We start from the raw sequence: 17734 nt of genomic DNA on the forward strand, positions 1-17734 counted from the left end.
AGTTTATTTCATCACACCATATTTTTTCTTGATTACACTTCACAATATTTATATACTGCATGACAAAAGACACTCTACTTTACCCTGGTCTTGGGTTGATGCGTTCTCAAAGTAAAGGAAGGAATGAACTCTGATTAATAAGAATACACACAGAGGCTTGAACCAGCAAGACTCTGGGAAGGGTGCGTATAATAATCTGTGTCCCTCTACCCCTCAGCCCAGGTTGTTTTATTCACAAAGAACTTTTTACAGAGTGTTCGTAAGAACCAATCAGATTTCTTCTGAGCATTTCAACAAACCCCACGTGGGGACAAAGTTAAACTAGCAAAACTAATTAAGCACACATATTTCTGGGGTAAACAAAACAGAACTACAAAGGAGTGCGTCTGGCAACCGGGAGGTGATAAACAAGCAATATACATAAGAAGGATGGCCAGGAAGACAGGATCATTATCACCTTCAGGTGAGATCTGTTTCCTGGCCCTAAGATTAACATCCTAAGATTAACATATCAGAAAAGCTACATCAAAGAAACTTTCCCACTATCTTTCACAGCCCAGGATGCATGCCTGGTGAAGCAGCTAGCAGCTGGGCTGTGTACGGGACTTGTCAAGCAAGAGAAATGGACTGTAGAGGAAAAATGGCATAAATGTAGAAGCTTATGGGATTTAATCAGAAATTATTGTCAATACGTTAAACCCAGTCAACACAATGCATTCATTGTGGACACAATGGCTTGATGTATATTTTATAATTCCTCACTGTAATCCCATCTGATCACTACGTGGGTACTTGAGATTATATAATGTCCCACTTTAGCAGTCATTTTAAGTTAATTTTAAATGGTTTTAAAAGTTGTATTTCCTATTGTTCTGCCCTGCTGTTGGATCTTCTGAAAGCAGGTAATTAATTAATTAATTAATTATCCTTCTACTGCAGACCCGAGCTCCTTGACCTAATTTCAGCCATCATTTAGAGGACATAATGGTTCTTCCCTCAGAAACCTGACTGGACTAGCAGTTAATTCTTTCTTCAGCTCTGGTGACAAGATAGTGCCCTCTGCACCTGAGGCAGCCCAGGGCAGTCCATGTGACATTTACGTCTTTGTCCTCCAACAGATAAGGTGGCCATTTTTATTTTTATTTTACAAAATAATGTCTGAAGGGCTGTACTGAGGGAAGTCAGTCAGTCATTCTCTCTCTCTCTCTCTCTCTCTCTCACACACACACACACACACCCCCAAAATGGCAGTATGCAGCATTTAAGAAACCTTTAAAAACAATGCAGAACAGTCATTAAAAGGCACCCTCTAGATGCAGAACAGCTTGGTCCCAGTCTGGTTAAAAAATAAAAATAAAAGCCCAAGAAAGAGAGCAGGCAGGACCTTGAAGCTGCCCTTCCTTCAGCAGTGAGCTCCTGGAACGCAGACTGAACAGGCACACAGGCTATCAGGCCACGTACTTTCTCACAGAGATGGTTTGTATTTGTCTATATAAATTAGAACAGTTGGGTTGTGTCCACTGCTAGTTAGAGCGTATCGCCTCTGCAGAGATTTTCCCAAGTATGCCTTTGTACACAGGGCTATACTGCTAGTTACTCTAGGAGCAAAGAAAGCTGCTTTATACCAAGGGAGGCCTTTGGTCTATCTAGCTCAGTACTGGCTACAGCAGCTCTTGGGGGTTTCAGGCAGGGGGCTCTCCCAGCCCTACCTGGAGATGCCAGGAAGTGCACTTGGGACTTTCCACATGCAAGGCAGGTGCTCTGCCACTGAGCTTGTGTCCCTTCCCCATCTAAGCTGGAACATGCAGCCTATTTTTAAAACTTTATTCAAAATGACCTGATAATACAAAGCACAACATGAATTAACATTCCAGGTCTGACAACAGATATGCGACAGTAAACAAAAAAGAAAATGGAAAGACACCAGGAGTACTGGTGTAAAACTTTTATTGGCAAATTCCCAAGCAAACCAAAACGTTACAGAATAAGTCATCCAATTCTGTAAGAAAGCCACAAGCTCCCCTTTCCAACTTTTATTTACAACAGGGGCAAACACCATAAGAGGAGGACTAACCAATCCTTTAAATCCGTACTCTTTCAAAACGGCACCTGTGTGTCAGATTCAAAACCCTTTTGACAGCCAACACCAAAACCTCAGCATTTGTCTTTCCACATCCTGGCTTCTTCGGGTAGATGTTAAGAGGTTCAAACCCAGATTGAGATGCCATCAAGTACTTTGGAGCTTTTTCACTGAAAAACCTCATCTTTGCAGAGGGACTATGTTGCAACTTGGGGGAAAGAAAAGAGAAAGATATGAGACCTTCTGCAATTCTAATATTGTGATTATAAGAAATATCAGAGGATCATACTTCTCAGACATGCACTTTTTATTTGAGGAAGGGTTGTAACTCACCAGAAGAGCATCTGCTTGACAGTTGGACAAGTAAAAGGAGCAAGCTGGACAAGTAAAATGGTTGGCAAGGCTAGTCAAGAACTGCAGATCCTTGTTAAAAAGCGGGGGGAGGGGTTATTTCCTCAAAACAAGGGCAGGGAAGGAAAGAAGTGCAACACGCATTCTAGACCCTGGACTGGCCAGGACACCAGACCCCTCAGGACTCTCCCTGAGAAGGGGGCTGCCAGCAATGGGACAAAATCCCTGGGAAATTCATGCAAGAGGCAGCCACCAGATTGTCCAGAAACAGGCTGCGCACAAACTCCTACACCCTGGACCAACCTGATGCTCTCCAGACCTTTTGGACTACAACTCCCATCAACCCCTGCCCACACAGTTGGGAGTTTTAGTCCCAAACACCTGGAGGGCATCAGGTTGACCAGGGCTACCATCCTGCTACATGCAGAACCCAGCTTTCTGCACACAATGGCCAAGATTGGTCAGAAGCTCCTTGTGCTTGCAGGATGCAATTTTAGCTTACCTGGAGGAGACACAGACACAAACAGCTGCTTCATTGGGGGGGCAGGGAAAGTCTCCCTGGGTATGGACCTCTAGAGCAGGTGGGGAGGGGAAGCTGTAGCCCTCAGGACGCTGCTGGACTCTAGTTCCCACCCACCCCAAATCAGCCATGTTGGCGGGGGTGATGGCAACTGGGAGCCCAACAGCCCTTCTGGAAGGCAGGAATATTCTCCCTCACTCAGTTATTTACATCCCGCCATTATCTCAAGCTTCGATTCATCAAGGCAGCTTCAGACATTGAAAAACAGCATTATGAAATGCACAGTATTTATCCGCCCCTTAGCTGCCAAAGGCCCGTCTGAACAGGAAGTCTAAGCCTAACCAAGCAGGAGCCAGGTTAGCCTCTCTGAGGAGGGACAGCCCTCTCTCATTCACCAGCAACATGTGAAGGCTCTTGGCACCTGGGCAGGATTGTACAGGTAGGCACATGAGTCACAGGGGAGGAGGGGGGGGGCCTCTCCCAACATGTTCCCCTTACTGCGGCCAAACATCAATGCGCATGGAAGGGAGAGGCAGAGATTCCAATCATTGCTGGCCACTGAGTTCAGAACTGAGGTTACGAGAGTGATGCAGGACCGGCTACAAAGGTGTTGATGTCTGTTCTGGCTTTGATTTTTGGATTACTTACCCCAGAAGCCCTTTTCCACTCCAGCGTTTCGGGGTGAGCCCCAAATGAAGCTTCTGACCATTGCGGATCACGGTCACACTTAGCGGTTGCTGCAGGGGGCAGAAAATAAACAAAAGAGTCCTCACTGCACCCAAGACAGTTTTTGTAACTGGCTGAATATCTTGTGGAATGCCCAAGGGAGCTGTAGGTGCAGGGAGGGAGGGGAGACCCCCATGTCCTCTGTGCCTCATTGCTGGGCTTATGGCATAGCCAAAAGTGGGGACTTATTAACATCAGGTAGGGGCCCTAGCCATATCATTTTAAATGATAAAAGACCTTGATTAGGGAAGCCTACCTAGATATGTCATTTTATTACAGTACTTGTTTTTAAGTTTCTTTCTCTCCTTTTAATGGTATTTTTAATAAATATTTAGCTCTACTTTGTCTCTTCTGATTAAGCAGCAAATAAACTTGATTAGATAAAAACATCAAATGACTCTATGTCATACAAACACACACACAAATCATACAGCCACAGAAGTAAAGGGCAAGGGACTTTATAGGATTTAAAGTTCTGAGTCACTTGGTGTTACATTTCACGTTACTGACTGATCACAGAACCTTTACTCAAAGGCTTCTAAATAAACCACTGCTTTGTCAGCCTAAATGGCATTTAAGTTTTAAAAGGCTTTTAATAACGTGTTCAGGTGGGGTTAGAATTATAGACCTTTGTTTTAAAATTAAAAAAGAAGAAAAAAGAAGAAAAAAACATAAAAACACACAGACACACACACACAAATTAACCAGCCACAGAAGTAAAGGGCAATGGACACCATTCCCCATGCATCCTGGTAGACCTGCTTGGGACACCAATGTCTATGATTAGTCAGACTGTGGTGCCTTCCCAGGTGGGAACTGTGTCACTGGTGCCTCCAGGCTGGGCTACAGATTCACAGCAAGTGCTGGAGCTGTTTTCCACCAGCAGGTCATCACTGAAGGGTCGACTCCAAAGGGAATAACCCCCTTGATTCAGTGTTCAAAGGAGCAGCCGCATGGAAGCCCCTTTTGGCACCAGAAAGTAGGTGTGACACAAGTGCTTTAAGGAGGACGGCAGCTATCAGTCTCCTGCCCTGATGCAGCATCAGCGGGTGACTTCAGGCAAGTGTCGCTCTGCTCATGCTCCATACTGTGGCTTGGTTTGCCTTCTGCCTGGTCACTGATACTGGCAGGCTCTGTGGGCATTTGTGGGGATGAAGGAGAGACCCCATTTCAGACACGGAGGGAGGGGGGAAAGCTGCTTACCCCTTCACTGTGCTGGACCACAGTGGCAATATTCTGCAGCGACTGGAAGTTGTGAGTGTTGACGGAGCCAAACTCGACGATCTCGTCGTCAACTTGCAACCCCTTCAGAGAGAACCAAAGAACACATTATACACCCTGGTTTCCCCTTGGGAAGGAAGCCAAACTCAGTACCCGGTACTTTAGAATTGTTCTAAGTATAGCAGGGGACCGCACAAACCTTAGAAATTTTCAAAACAGCAAGATTATGATTGTTTGGGATACAAAAGGAGAAATCCTGTGCACGACTCAGCAAGGATTATGGCAGGCGGGGGGGGGGGGAGCTGGTAGCAGTATTGTATCCCAAATGAAAATGGCTGAGTAACAGGTGGAGGGGGGCAACGTGACAGGTGTAAATAAAATTATACATGGTGTGGACACTTTTTCTCCTTTCTCATCATGCCAGGACCCAGTGGGGTCATCCAATGAAGTTGGGAATGAAAGATTCATGGCAGACAAGAGGAAGGAATTCTTCACACAGCAGTGAAGAGCTAAATTACAAATAAGATGTGATAAAGTCCACCAGCTTGGATAGTTTCCAAAGCAGATTAGACAAATTCACCGAGGAGGGTAAGGCTATCAATGGCTACTGGCCCAAAGCAGCAGGGTTCTACTTCGCCAAATAACAAACCCACAGAGGTCTGGACGGGTGAGAGAGATGCAATACTTGCCGAGAAGCTCGCTGGAGACCCCTGCGTGACGGCATTCACCCTGGCAAAAGGCTGGGGCAACACCTGACTCTGGCTCCTGGCTTCGGCTCGCGCTTCCGCCTCGTCCTTTTCGCGCTTCTCCTTCTCCCGGGCGTGGAGCTGGTGCAGAGCCTGTTCCACCTGGTGCATCAAGGCTTTGTGATCATTCTGCAAACCTGAAAGCAGAGGGAAGCTCCTGTAAGCCCAAGATGTATTTGCACAGAAAGCTGTTCTCCGAGTTATTATGGTTCTTTAAGCAATGCCATCAACACACATGCGCTTGGGGATGAACAGGCATGAGGGGTCCCTGGCAGGAAACGGAGGGGAGGGGAGGAAATGGAAGAATAGGCAACAATTTCAAGTTGGCTTGAAATCTGTACTGAGGCTTCGGTACAATAATGTACAGTATAGGAATGAAAAGGATGAAAGGAGAAATGGCAGAGCGATCTCAGGAAATGGTCTACAAACAACAATAATCACAGAATTGTTGAGCTTTAAGGGACTCAAAGGTCCAGCATCCTGAAATGCAGGAATCACAGCTAAAGACCCTCTGGCAGAAAGCCACCAACTTTTGCTTCAAAACCACCACTGATGGCTGGCCAACCCCTTTCCACTGCTGAACAGCTTTCACCACCAAGAAAGTTATTCCTAATGATTACTTAGAATTTCATTTCTTGTAATTTGAATCCATTGGTTTGGTCCTGCCCTCTGCAGCAGCAGAAAACAAGCTTGCACACTCCATATAAATGATGATGATGATGATGATGATGATAATAATAATAATAATAATAGTGATGTCTCTAAGCCACCAATAAACCTATAAAACCCTGCTGCTTAGAGATTTTTTTTGGTACACAGTGATGAATAAACCTGATAAAATATTAATCATTTGTTATATATGATAACAAAATAATATTTAACTCAAAAAATGGGAACAAAATTACTTGAACTATACATCTGATCAGAGAACAGCTGGATTCTCCTAAGATAGGAAGCTGGCTTGTACCAAATTTGATCTGGGTCCATCTGGCTCAGTACTGCCTACACCGACTGGCAGCAGCGCTCCAGAGAATATTTCCTGGTCACAGGTCCACCTGTAAATGCTGCCACAATGGGAAGCTGGGATCTTCAGCATGCAGAGCAGATACTCTCCCATGGACACATGGTCTTTCCTTCAAGGTTATGCAAATGTTCACATGCTTCCCAAATTCATGTGATTTATTTTATTGCATTAATCATGTGGAAGGACAAAGACCTGGGCCACATGCGGATGCCCCAGCCTCCCATTGCCAAGCCTACAAAACCCCTTTCCCTGTGGCTTTGAGGATATTGCCCGCTTTGAATCCTATCTTCACAGCAGCGTTAGAAATTAGCCAGGTGCCAGGCGCGTTTTGCTACTGCTGGGGCTCCAATAGTGACCCTGTGGAGATCTCTGGATGCCAGGTTGGCAACTGACATTTCCAACGGGCTGGCCCCTCCAGCTTTCTTAAGCAGAACAGCTGATTTATTGCATTTATATCTCACCTTTTTTTCCAAGGAGTACATGGTTCACCCCCTATTAAGCAGGTAAATAAACATGGGGAGAGCAAAATCTCACCTAGAGAAGGATATGAAATATTTTCCTTGAAACTTGATTTTGTTTTATTCTGGATTATTTGATGTTTTAATGTGTTGTAAACTGCTGTGATTTTCCCCCCCTTTAAAATATCAAGCAGTATAGAAATTAAATTAACAACAATAGCAATAAATGGCATCATTAAAAGAGGCGCCTAGACAATTAGTTATGGTAACCGTAACCCAGGTGCCGTTTGGCAATTAGCTTATATATCTGAGTCTCTAACACGGCTTCATAGTGACTGGGACTAGGTTATTTCTTCTTATTTCAAGCAATGAAAAGTGGATTTATTTATTTATTTCATAAAACTTATATATCACTTGACTGTAAAAAAAAAACCTTTACACATTAGATGCTCTACACATTAGACCTTATCTGCACTTGTACCAGAATTACCGCATTATCCACAGGTTGCTGATCATAGGCTTCTTATTATAGAACCCCAGGGCTGGGAGACATATCGTCCAAAACCAGTTTGAAGTCCATACCATGATATCGGTTTCGTAATTTTTGACCTGGCAATATATCATGAATCATTCTCTCTGTGTGTATGTGCTATGCAAAAATCACAATGTGGGGGAAACTGTGAAGCCAGCCAATGCTCCTCTCGTTTCTGTAGCCCCTGTTAACTCTTGCCAGCTCAGCTCTTCCCTGCCTCATGCAGGGGGCAGCAAAACAGAAGAGCAGGTGCCAGCAAAAATCATGATACAGGGAAAAACATGAACCAACTGAGGCCTCTGCATAGCTCCATCCTTATTTCAGACACTGTGATATATCGGTATATTAACTGGGGGTATAGCACAATGCTGAAAACCAGATATTGTCCAGCCATATAGAACATCCCACCCCATTAAAGTAATATCTTCCTTTCAGGTTGGTGGGCAAGCCAATCTAAGCCCCTCTGAACTCATGTGTTGTGGCTGCAATCCCAAGCACTGAATGCTACCTGAGAGTAAGCTGCACTGAAAACAGTGCAGCTGACTACCAAGTAAACATACCCAAGTAAACGTACCCGGGCTGCAAATCAATTAAATTGTGGACTGTTGCTTACAGATGATGTTGTGCCTTGCCGTCCGGACTTGATAGACATCCACATCAGCACGTGGATAGCCTTCAACATCCACAAGTGGTTCGTTCATCCCGACACCTTTTTGCTGCAGCATAAAAAGAAAAAACACAATTACCCCTTTGAGACCTTTTCCTGAATAGGGCAGATAATGTATTAGCTTAAAATCCTCTTTCCTTTACAGTACAATCCTACACGTGTCTACTCAGAAGTAAGTTCTATTGAGTTCAATGAGACTTCCAGATAGGTATAGCATTGCTATTAACAGAGATCTTAGTTTGCAAGTTTATTATTATTAATAATAATATTCATACTGCCTTTTATCCGTAGGCCTCAGGGTAGTACACAAGATTAAAATACAAGATCAAAACACATAATAAAAACAAGAGGTGACCACGGTAGCATTAAGAGACACCAAGCGCTGCAAGCGCTGCAATGTTACAGGTACCCTAATGGAACCATCGGGTTGGAAGGGACCTCGAGGGTCATCCATCCCAACCCCCGGCAATGCAGGAGGGAAACACAACGGCGTGCAGAGGGCAGGGCGGCAAATTCACCAGGGCAATGAGGGCGAGTCCACGACGTCGCAGCAGCTCACCGGGTCGCCCTAGGATCCCCGAGACCCCGGGGCGGAGCAGGGAATCGAGCGAGGCCCCAACCCGCCCGGCCCGGGAGTTGCTACTCACGTCCTCCAGGACCCCGTAATAGGCTCGGATCTGGGCCTCCAGCTCGTCTTTCTTCCGCAGCAGCAGCTGCACGTCGCTGACGGAGATGCCCTTGGGCCCCGGAGCCTCGTCCGGCGCCGACATGGCGGGAGGAGGGAGAAGCGCGGCTCCGCCAACCAGGCCCGGCGAGGGGCGCCTCCTCTCCAGACGCGGCAGCCACGGGGCGACGGGGGAGCCGAAACAGCCTCGTCACGGCCGGGGCGGGGGGCGGGGCCTCTGCAGGAAGAGGCGGGGTTTGCGCGTGACGGTGAGGGGCGGGGACCGGTTCACACGTGACGACCGCAGCGTCCGGGCGGAGAGGGCTCTGTGCACGTGTGAAGAGGGCCCGGGAAGGTGGGTGCGTCCTGCGCAAGGGCTTCCCCGCCTCCTGCACCCCCCCATATGCGGAAGTGAGGTTGCTCTATATAGACACGTGTCATGCGCCGGCGAACCAGGAGATCCCGGGCCTGGGTGGGTATCCTCTGCCCGTCATCAAGGGGTTCTCTCTGGAGCACACTTTCAAAATAAAAATTTGCTCCCGCCACACCAAAATCTTTATTGATAATACATTGAGAAACAAAAGACTGTTGATTGATCTATATAATATGGAACACAACTACTTTATAATATGATCATGGGACATTCACATGAGTGTAGCCAGGATTTATGGGGTTTGGGGGGGGCAGAACCTCAGTTAAGTTTTTCTATTTACAGTGGTACCTCGGGTTACATACACTTCAGGTTACATACACTTCAAGTTACAGACTCCGCTAACCCAGAAATAGTACCTCGGGTTAAGAACTTTGCTTCAGGATGAGAACAGAAATTGTGCTCCGGTGGCGCAGCAGCAGCAGGAGGCCCCATTAGCTAAAGTGGTGCTTCAGGTTAAGAACAGTTTCAGGTTAAGAACAGACCTCCAGAATGAATTAAGTACTTAACCCGAGGTACCACTGTATTTACTTGATTTAATGGGAGGCAGCTGCCTCCCTGCCCCTCTTTGGCTACACCCATAGACATTCAGAAAGTATAAAACAATACAGTTACATAAGTACATGAATCATCTCCAAAATATAATTATAAACGAGCCTCTTACTTAACTATGTATACAGATTCAAAGAGAGGTGTGAGGTTGCTTTTGCCAGGTACAGTTGTACCTCAGGTTACATTCGCTTCAGGTTACAGACTCCACTAACCCAGAAATAGTACATCAGGTTAAGAACTTTGCATCAGGATGAGAACAGAAATCGTGCTCCAGCAGCGTGGCGGCAGCGGGAGGCCCCATTAGCTAAAGTAGTGCTTCAGGTTAACAACAGTTTCAGGTTAAGAACAGACCTCCAGAACGAATTAAGATCTACGCTCCCAACGGAGCTCCCAACGCTGCTCTAACGGGAAGCCCAAAAGGAAGAGCTGAGCGCAAGAGCCCTTGTCCCTCTTGTCAGCCCCAGCAGGTGCCATTCACAGGCACCTGCTGCCTTCAGCAAGGTAACATAGCCATTGGGACTGGTAGCCATTGACAGCCTTTTGCTCCAGGAATTCATATTTTTTAATTTTAATATATTTTTACTGATTTCCAAGGTACAAATACAAATATGAAAAAAGGGGTGGTTGTGTGACTCATCTATACAGATAGCGCAGAGGAAGTTAGCCATGTTGACCAGTAAGGAAAGTTCCCAAATCCACATTAGGGCTGCAACACATTTATTACGCTAATCAAAATGTCAAAAAAAAGTGCAAGCTTTCAAGTGCTCCAGAGCTCTTCATCATGCAAAAATATAAGCAAAGAAAGGGAGGTGCAGACTCCACAGCTTCACCATAAACCAACTCCTCTCCTCACTGCCATTGCTCTGGTTACCATCTATAACATGGGTAGGCAAACTAAGGCCCAGGGGCCGGATCTGGCCCAATTGCCTTCTAAATCGGCGTGTTTTTACATGAGTAGAATGTGTCCTTTTATTTAAAATGCATCTCTGGGTTATTTGTGGGGCCTAGGAATTCGTTCATTTTTTCCTTCAATATATAGTCCAGCCACCCACAAGGTCTGAGGGACAGTGGACCGGCCCCCTGCTGAAAAAGTTTGCTGACCCCTGATCTATAACAATAAAACAATGGACAGGGTGGTGATACAATGACTACTGCAATTGACACAAGATAATACAGTGGTGCCCCGCAAGACGAATGCCTCGCAAGACGGAAAACCCGCAAGACGAAAGGGTTTTCTGTTTTGGAGGCGCTTCGCAAGACGAATTTCCCTATGGGCTTGCATCGCAAGACGAAAGCCCATAGGGAAATGCTGGCGGTCGGGAGCAAAGACTTTCGCCCACAGCCGGCCTTCAGAAGAGGACCTCTTCTGAAGGCCGGCGGGGGGCAAAAGTCTTTGCTCCCCCCCGCCTGCCTTCCCCCCGCCTGCCCCGGGCGATCTTAAAATGCTGGCGGGCGGGAGCGAAGCGTTCGCTGCCGACCCCCAGCATTTTAAAATCTCCCCGGGACAGCAGAGAAGTCTCTGCTGTCCCGGGGAGATTTTAAAATGCTGGGGGTTCGCTGCCGACCCCCAGCATTTTAAAATCTCCCCCTGTCCCGGGGAGATTTTAAAATGCTGGGGGTCGGGAGCGAAGCGTTCGCTGCCGACCCCCAGCATTTTAAAATCTCCCCGGGACAGCAGAGAAGTCTCTGCTGTCCCGGGGAGATTTTAAAATGCTGGGGGTCGGGAGCGAACGCTTCGCTCCCGACCCCCAGCATTTTAAAACGCTGTTTCGAAGCGGGGCGGGGGGCGGGAACACCTGCCCCAGCCGCCCCACTTCGGAACGCTGTTCCGAAGCGGGGCGGGGGGCCGGGAACACCTGCCCCAGCCGCCCCACTTCGGAACGCTGTTCCGAAGCGGGGCGGGGGGCCGGAACACCTTCTGAAGGCGGGCGGGGGGCGAAAGTCTTTGTCCCCCCTGCCTGCCTTCCCAGGGGCTTTTAAATCGCCCCGGACAGCGGAGAAGTCCTCCGCTGTCCGGGGCGATTTTAAAATGCCGCCCGCCAGCATTTTAAGATCGCCCGGACAGCGGAGAAGTCCTCCGCTGTCCTGGGGTTTTTTAAAATGCTGGGGGTGGGAAGAAAAGCCCTTGTCCCCCCCCCCCCCCAGCCTTCAGAAGAGGTCCGGGGACAGACTGTCCCCGGACCTGGTCTGAAGGCGGTTTCCCTAGGAACGCATTGATTGATTTTCAATGCATTCCTATGGGAAACCGTGCATCGCAAGACGAAAAACTCGCAAGACGAAGAGACTTGCGGAACGAATTAATTTCGTCTTGCGAGGCACCACTGTATCACCAAGGCAACTACCGTATTTATAAACAAGATAGAGGACAGATATACCCCTGCTTTAAGTTGTTTGCATACTCACTGTCTTCACTTGTATATTGTTTACTACAAAGCTGGTAAATAATGGTACTAAGAGCCATCACAAAATTGGTGAATTAATTGAAAGGTAAAAAATTGCTCAGAAACATAAAGAATAGGTTCCTATTTAAAAGGTCAGTCTATTGACGCTTATATAGTTGGGACCTTGGTTTAAGAACAGCTTTGTTTATGAACAGCTTGGATTAAGAACGCTGCAAACCCGGAAGTAGGTGTTTTGGTTTGTGAACTTTGCCTTGCAGGCAGAACATGTTTCGCTTCCTGTTGAGTGTGTTCCATTTGTAAATTGAGTCCCCTGCTGCTATGGGAAAGCACGTCTTGGTTTAAGAACGCTTTGGTTTAAGAACGGACTTCCGGAACGGGTTAAGTTTGAAAACCAAGGTACAACTGTATATTGAAATAAGTGTGTTGAATCAAAAGTCTTAACAAAACATCCTTAAACAATGAAAAGGCAACAATCATTTCATTTCCTACACCCTTTATTTTACACCACTGTAAATTGTAAAAAATAAATAATTGGTGTTTGCTATTTAGATCAATCCGTATAGCTCACTGAGTAGAGCACGAGACCCTTAATCTCAGGGCCGTCCTTTGAGCCCCACGTTGAGCAACAGATTCCTGCAGGGGCTGGACTTGAAGACCCTCGTGGTCCCATCTAACTCTTCCATGATTCTGTAATCTAAGGGCATTGCTTTCAAGTGAAATCATTCTCTGCGCACTCAAACACAATTCAAACACATTCAAAGGTTTTAATAAAAAGTAACCTTTATTAAATAGTTTTCCAGATGAAACACGTTGTTTCCGAGAGATTTGCATGGGGAAATTTTTTCAATTCCTCAAGAGTAAGGGGCAGTGGGGTGAGGGAGGCCAGGGCCACATCTACACCATTTCATGTGCTATGAAGCTGATTTAAACATTCATGGCTTCTTCCCCCAAAGAATCTGGGAGCTATAGTTTGAAAAGGGTGCAGAGAGTTGTTAGGAGACCCCCTGTTCCCCTCCAAGAGCTACAATTCCCAGAGTTCCCTGGTGCTAACCCTTAACCTTTAACTAGAGCTACATTTCCCAAAGTTCCCTGAAAAGAAGGGAACCCTACCCCTACCCCATAACTCTTAACTAGAGCTACAATTCCCAGAGTTGCCTGACAAGAAGGGAACCCTAACCCTAACCCTAACACTAACACTACCCCAACTCAACCCTACCCCTACCCCTACTCCTACCCTTAAGCCTAACCCTAAGCCTAACCTGCCTAACAACTCTCTGTCCCCTTAACCACCTACAGTTCCCAGAATCCCTGAGGGGAAGCCATTCCTGTTCAAAGCGTCTTCATAGCACTTCCAATGGATGGTGCGCCTAATGTGCCCTAATGTATCCTCCCTCATTTTCTTCTCTCTCCCCACTGCCCCATCACTTGCAATGCAGCAGATGTCCGCCTGCAGTCTTCCTTCAAAGCTCCTTCTCTCAGGTACGGCCACAGCCTTGTCCATTGTTCACTGCCAGTATTTCGCATTCATTTCTCCGATGTAAATAGGGACGCCCTGCGGTTCTCTTCATGACTTTGAAGGCTGGACTTGGGGAAAACCTCACTGGCTCCGGACATCCCTGTAAGGCAAAGGCAAACAGGTGAGTGGGATGGCCCCCATCCAACAGCATCCCCCCAGACTCCTCCTCTGTTTGGCTGCCTGTTCACAAACAAGGCTTCCAAACCACTTTGCATCCATCTCAGCCAGCGTAGCCTCACGGCATCCACTAGCCTGAACGCAAACTCTTCCAACAACCACCCACCAGCTGCAGCCTCGCCAGGTCCATTGCCAGACATCAACCAGCTTCAGAGCTGAATATCCATCGCCTTCAGGTAGCGATCTCACCAGCAAGTAAACTTTGTACTTGCCTTCTCCTTGCTCCACAGCATCCCAGCACCAGCCGATTGCCTCCTTGCCAGCTTGCTGCCACGGGGCAGGAGACCACCAGGGCTGAGTGCCACCGAGCTGCCCATTTCTCTCTGGGGAGGGCAACTGCCGAGGCTTGCGCCTTGGCCCACATTTATGTTTTTGTGGCATCACAGTCAACCCACAGACAATGGCAGCAGCTGGGGAGGCATCACCATCACACCCTCAGCCCTCACAATGGGGGGGTGGGGCGCAGCTCAGCAGCCAAAACACCCTCCCCCAACTTGTGTCTATATCTGTGAAGGCCACACTGAACACCCAAGGGGGCAGGAGGGGGACATTTTTCAGCCCAGGGGCTGCATTTGCCTCCACATAACACTAGTCAAATGCACAAATGAACAGAGCAATGAAAGCAAGCCTTATCTTTGCCGTTCAAGGAATGGCATGCAGAGAGAAAGTTAGCATCTCAGTAAAAAAGCACTTTTTCACCAATCAATCAATCATTTATTGTATTTGAGTAAAAGCCATTACAGATCCAGTTACAAAAGCATCAAACCCAAAGACCCAAACTATAGCTCCCAGATTCATTTGCTCTTCAGATATCTGGGCGCTCCTTTTTTCAGCTTGTCATAGTCTGCATTCACCGCATAGAACTGAAAGAGGGCAGGACGGTTAAGCGTTATCTCCAGCTTGGACTACTACCATGCGCTCTACGTGGGGCTACCATTGAAGGTGACTCGGAAGTGGCAGGAAAGGATCTCTAATCATTCAACTTTAATGGGCTTAAAAGCAATTCTGTCAATGGCAGAAACTCAGGGATCTATCCTGCTTATTCAGTCAGAGTTTAGAAGATTGAACTGGAGAGGAGAATGAAGAATCATAGAGGAACCCAAGGGTCATCTAGTCCAACCCCAAATGCTGTGATCACACACACCAGGCCTCCCAAAGCTGAAGCTTATTATTCCTCCCACCAAATGGCCATTATTATCATGATGATTATTATTAGCCCATCTTCCGTAGATTTCAGGGATGGGGCTGATGGGAGTTGGAGTCCCAACAATCTCTGCTGGACACCAGGCTCCCCATCCCTGGCCTATAAGATAACCAGCATCATAACCCTAGTTAAGTATTTCCTACCATACCTTGAACTGGTCGTTGGGTCACAGCTTGTTCCAAGGCTCTGGGTTGCTCTTTTTGTCCCAGCCAGGCAGAGAAACGTGACAAGAGGCAGGCAGCAAGGAGTACATCTTTGGAAGAAGAAGAAAAACATACAGCATAAAGCGTAACGCTCTGCCCAACTCTTGGCACATGGTTCCCACCAAATTTAACAATCATGGCTTCCTCAGTGCCACCAGAAGAGCACACTTCTTTTATAATGTGGGATGTAAAAAAAGGCCACCGTACCCCAAGTATTTGTAAAAGCCCTTTAAAGCCAGTTAACACACAGTTACATAAATGCAAGGGCAGCTTCTCACTGCCTTGCACCAGAGACAGCGGCAAGTTGGTGAGGCAGTGCTGGACAGAACTCGTTGCTGGCATCCCAATCCTACACTTTCTCCATGACAGGTTCCTGATAGACTTTGTGCTTTCTGCTCAGGCAGTTCATTGGCTTTACTCTATTCCCAAATACCCTTTTAGCTATGCCGTACCGCTCATTGCAATGCCTTGGATACAATTTGGCTGAGGAAGGGTTGGTTTTCTTACTCTAAAGCTAAGAAGCTGACGCTCATGTTTTACTGTAGTTTTATAATTTGTTTTATAACTATTATTATTATTATTATTATTATTATTATTATTATTCTACCTCTGGAGCACAGCAGGTCATATTTTATTCAGGTGGCGCTTTAAGATGCAACACTTAAAGAAGTGGCAAAAGCTCTGCCCCCAAGGAGTTTGGAAGGGTGCTTATCAGCCTGGCCCAGCCAGGCCACCAGTCCCTGCCACTGGGTCCCCAGACACTCTTCATTGGCAGTGTCGCTTCTGAAAAGAAGCCAAGCTCACTCCCATCCTCTCAGGCCACGGATCCCTGTGATGAATTCTGAGTTGCGTAAAGTAGTGGGCAGCTGCCACGGATGGGAGTCCAGCTGAGGTCCCATTCAAAAGCGCTGCCTGGCATCCATCAGTGAAGGACACCCAGGGGCCACTGGGAGGCGGGGAGCACGTGACGTGGTTTTGCGGGGATGGCAGTTGTCAGCACGAGGCCAAGGGCTGATCCTGCCCTGAGGGGTGACACTTACCTGACATCAGGGTTGCGAAGAGCAAGGCGCATGGTGCACAGGCCGGTCCCTCCGATTCCAATCAAGATGAACAGAGTAATCAGTTGTGATAAACAGAACGTTTTGAGATCAAAAGCCGAAGTTGAAAACCGGAATAAGTCGCCTAAGACAGTGTGCGTGGGAGAGGTCAACTACGAATGACAGCAGATTCAGGTGGAAGGCCATGTTGATCTGTCATAGTCATAATAAATAACAAGATGAAAAAATCTTTTTTAATAATTCCAGTGGCACCTTAAAGATCAACTCAATATAAGTTTTCAAGGTATGAGCTTTTGTGTGTAATACACACTTTGTCAGATACTTCAGTCTTATAACTGTTGAGGACTGTAATGACAGTTAGTTCCACAGGGAAGGGCAAGGGATTCTTAAAGGGATAGATGACTAAAATTAGCTTCTAATTGCATTCTATACAAGATCTTAAAGTAGCAGTCTTATGGCAGAAGAATTTTAGAAATACACTTGAAAGAGAAGTTGCTGAATTACAACTCATTACCAAACTAAAAACTATGGAGAGACCTGGTCTGAATGGAGATATTGGATTCATGTCCCATTATACATACTAAAGCTAAATTACTGGAATTATTAAAAAAGATCTTTTCATCTTTCATCTTGTTATATATTCCGAATGACATCTGCATACAAACAAGCAACTTCCTTGGGCAGACAACGTCTGCTCCCAGGTTGCTAACTAAGGCTTTTTAAGTCTCCCGCTGCAATTTTTATTTATGAGAGAATTTCTAACCTGCCTTTCTTCCAAGGATTCCAGGGGAGCTTACATTATAATAAAACGCAAGAATAAAACCGATCCAACATTGCTTATACAAAACAGATAAAAGCAGAGCACGCTCCATGAACCACCTGGACTCTCAAAATTCCCTTCACCTTCCTGCCCACCCAAATCCAAAATCCCAGGCAAACAGCTTCCTTTGCGCAGGATAGCAATGCAGATGCTGTTGGAATCCAACTCCCATCGGCATAGCCAACGGTCAGAGATGATGGGAGTTGGGCCAACAACATCTGGAAGGCACCAAGTTGGGGATGGCTGCTACAAGCCTCTTTGCTGGGTCTCTTTTAGCAGCGGGGGCTAGCAAAATTAAGGAGGTGCTGGCAATAACACAGCGCTGCTGACAAACCTGCCTGAGAAAGTGGTCTGCACAGGCATTTGAAGAGCTCAAAGGAGTC

General features: G+C 46.7%; 2 protein-coding genes across 6 annotated transcripts in view; both read right to left on the minus strand.

The window, feature by feature from the left end:
* Window positions 1-1930: 1930 nt before the first annotated feature.
* On the minus strand, window positions 1931-9202 carry PSMD9 (proteasome 26S subunit, non-ATPase 9). Its single transcript, XM_080985377.1, has 6 exons — window positions 8973-9202; window positions 8272-8374; window positions 5588-5781; window positions 4881-4982; window positions 3600-3688; window positions 1931-2288 (listed from the first exon to the last, which is right to left on the minus strand). The coding sequence occupies exons 1-6, from the start codon at window positions 9093-9095 to the stop codon at window positions 2261-2263; spliced, it is 639 nt and encodes a 212-aa protein (XP_080841503.1). The 5' UTR covers window positions 9096-9202; the 3' UTR covers window positions 1931-2260.
* A 3972-nt stretch (window positions 9203-13174) lies between these two features.
* Window positions 13175-17734, minus strand: part of LOC308465401 (uncharacterized protein) — a 321144-nt gene continuing 316584 nt past the window's right edge. For 3 of the 5 annotated variants that reach the window (XM_080985389.1, XM_080985388.1, XM_080985390.1), the window contains 2 exons: window positions 15419-15523; window positions 13175-13989 (listed from right to left, as the gene is read on the minus strand). In XM_080985389.1, the coding sequence (XP_080841515.1) occupies window positions 13898-13989; window positions 15419-15523 (197 nt within the window). In that variant the 3' untranslated portion in view covers window positions 13175-13897. Of the gene's footprint in view, window positions 13990-15418; window positions 15524-15727; window positions 15853-16513; window positions 16868-17734 lie in introns of those variants that run through there. The other 2 variants (XR_013980399.1, XR_013980400.1) reach the window with 2 other exon arrangements.

This window comes from Podarcis pityusensis (assembly GCF_964106645.2).
Source record: "Podarcis pityusensis genome assembly, chromosome: 16".
Classification (NCBI taxonomy): domain Eukaryota; kingdom Metazoa; phylum Chordata; class Lepidosauria; order Squamata; family Lacertidae; genus Podarcis; species Podarcis pityusensis.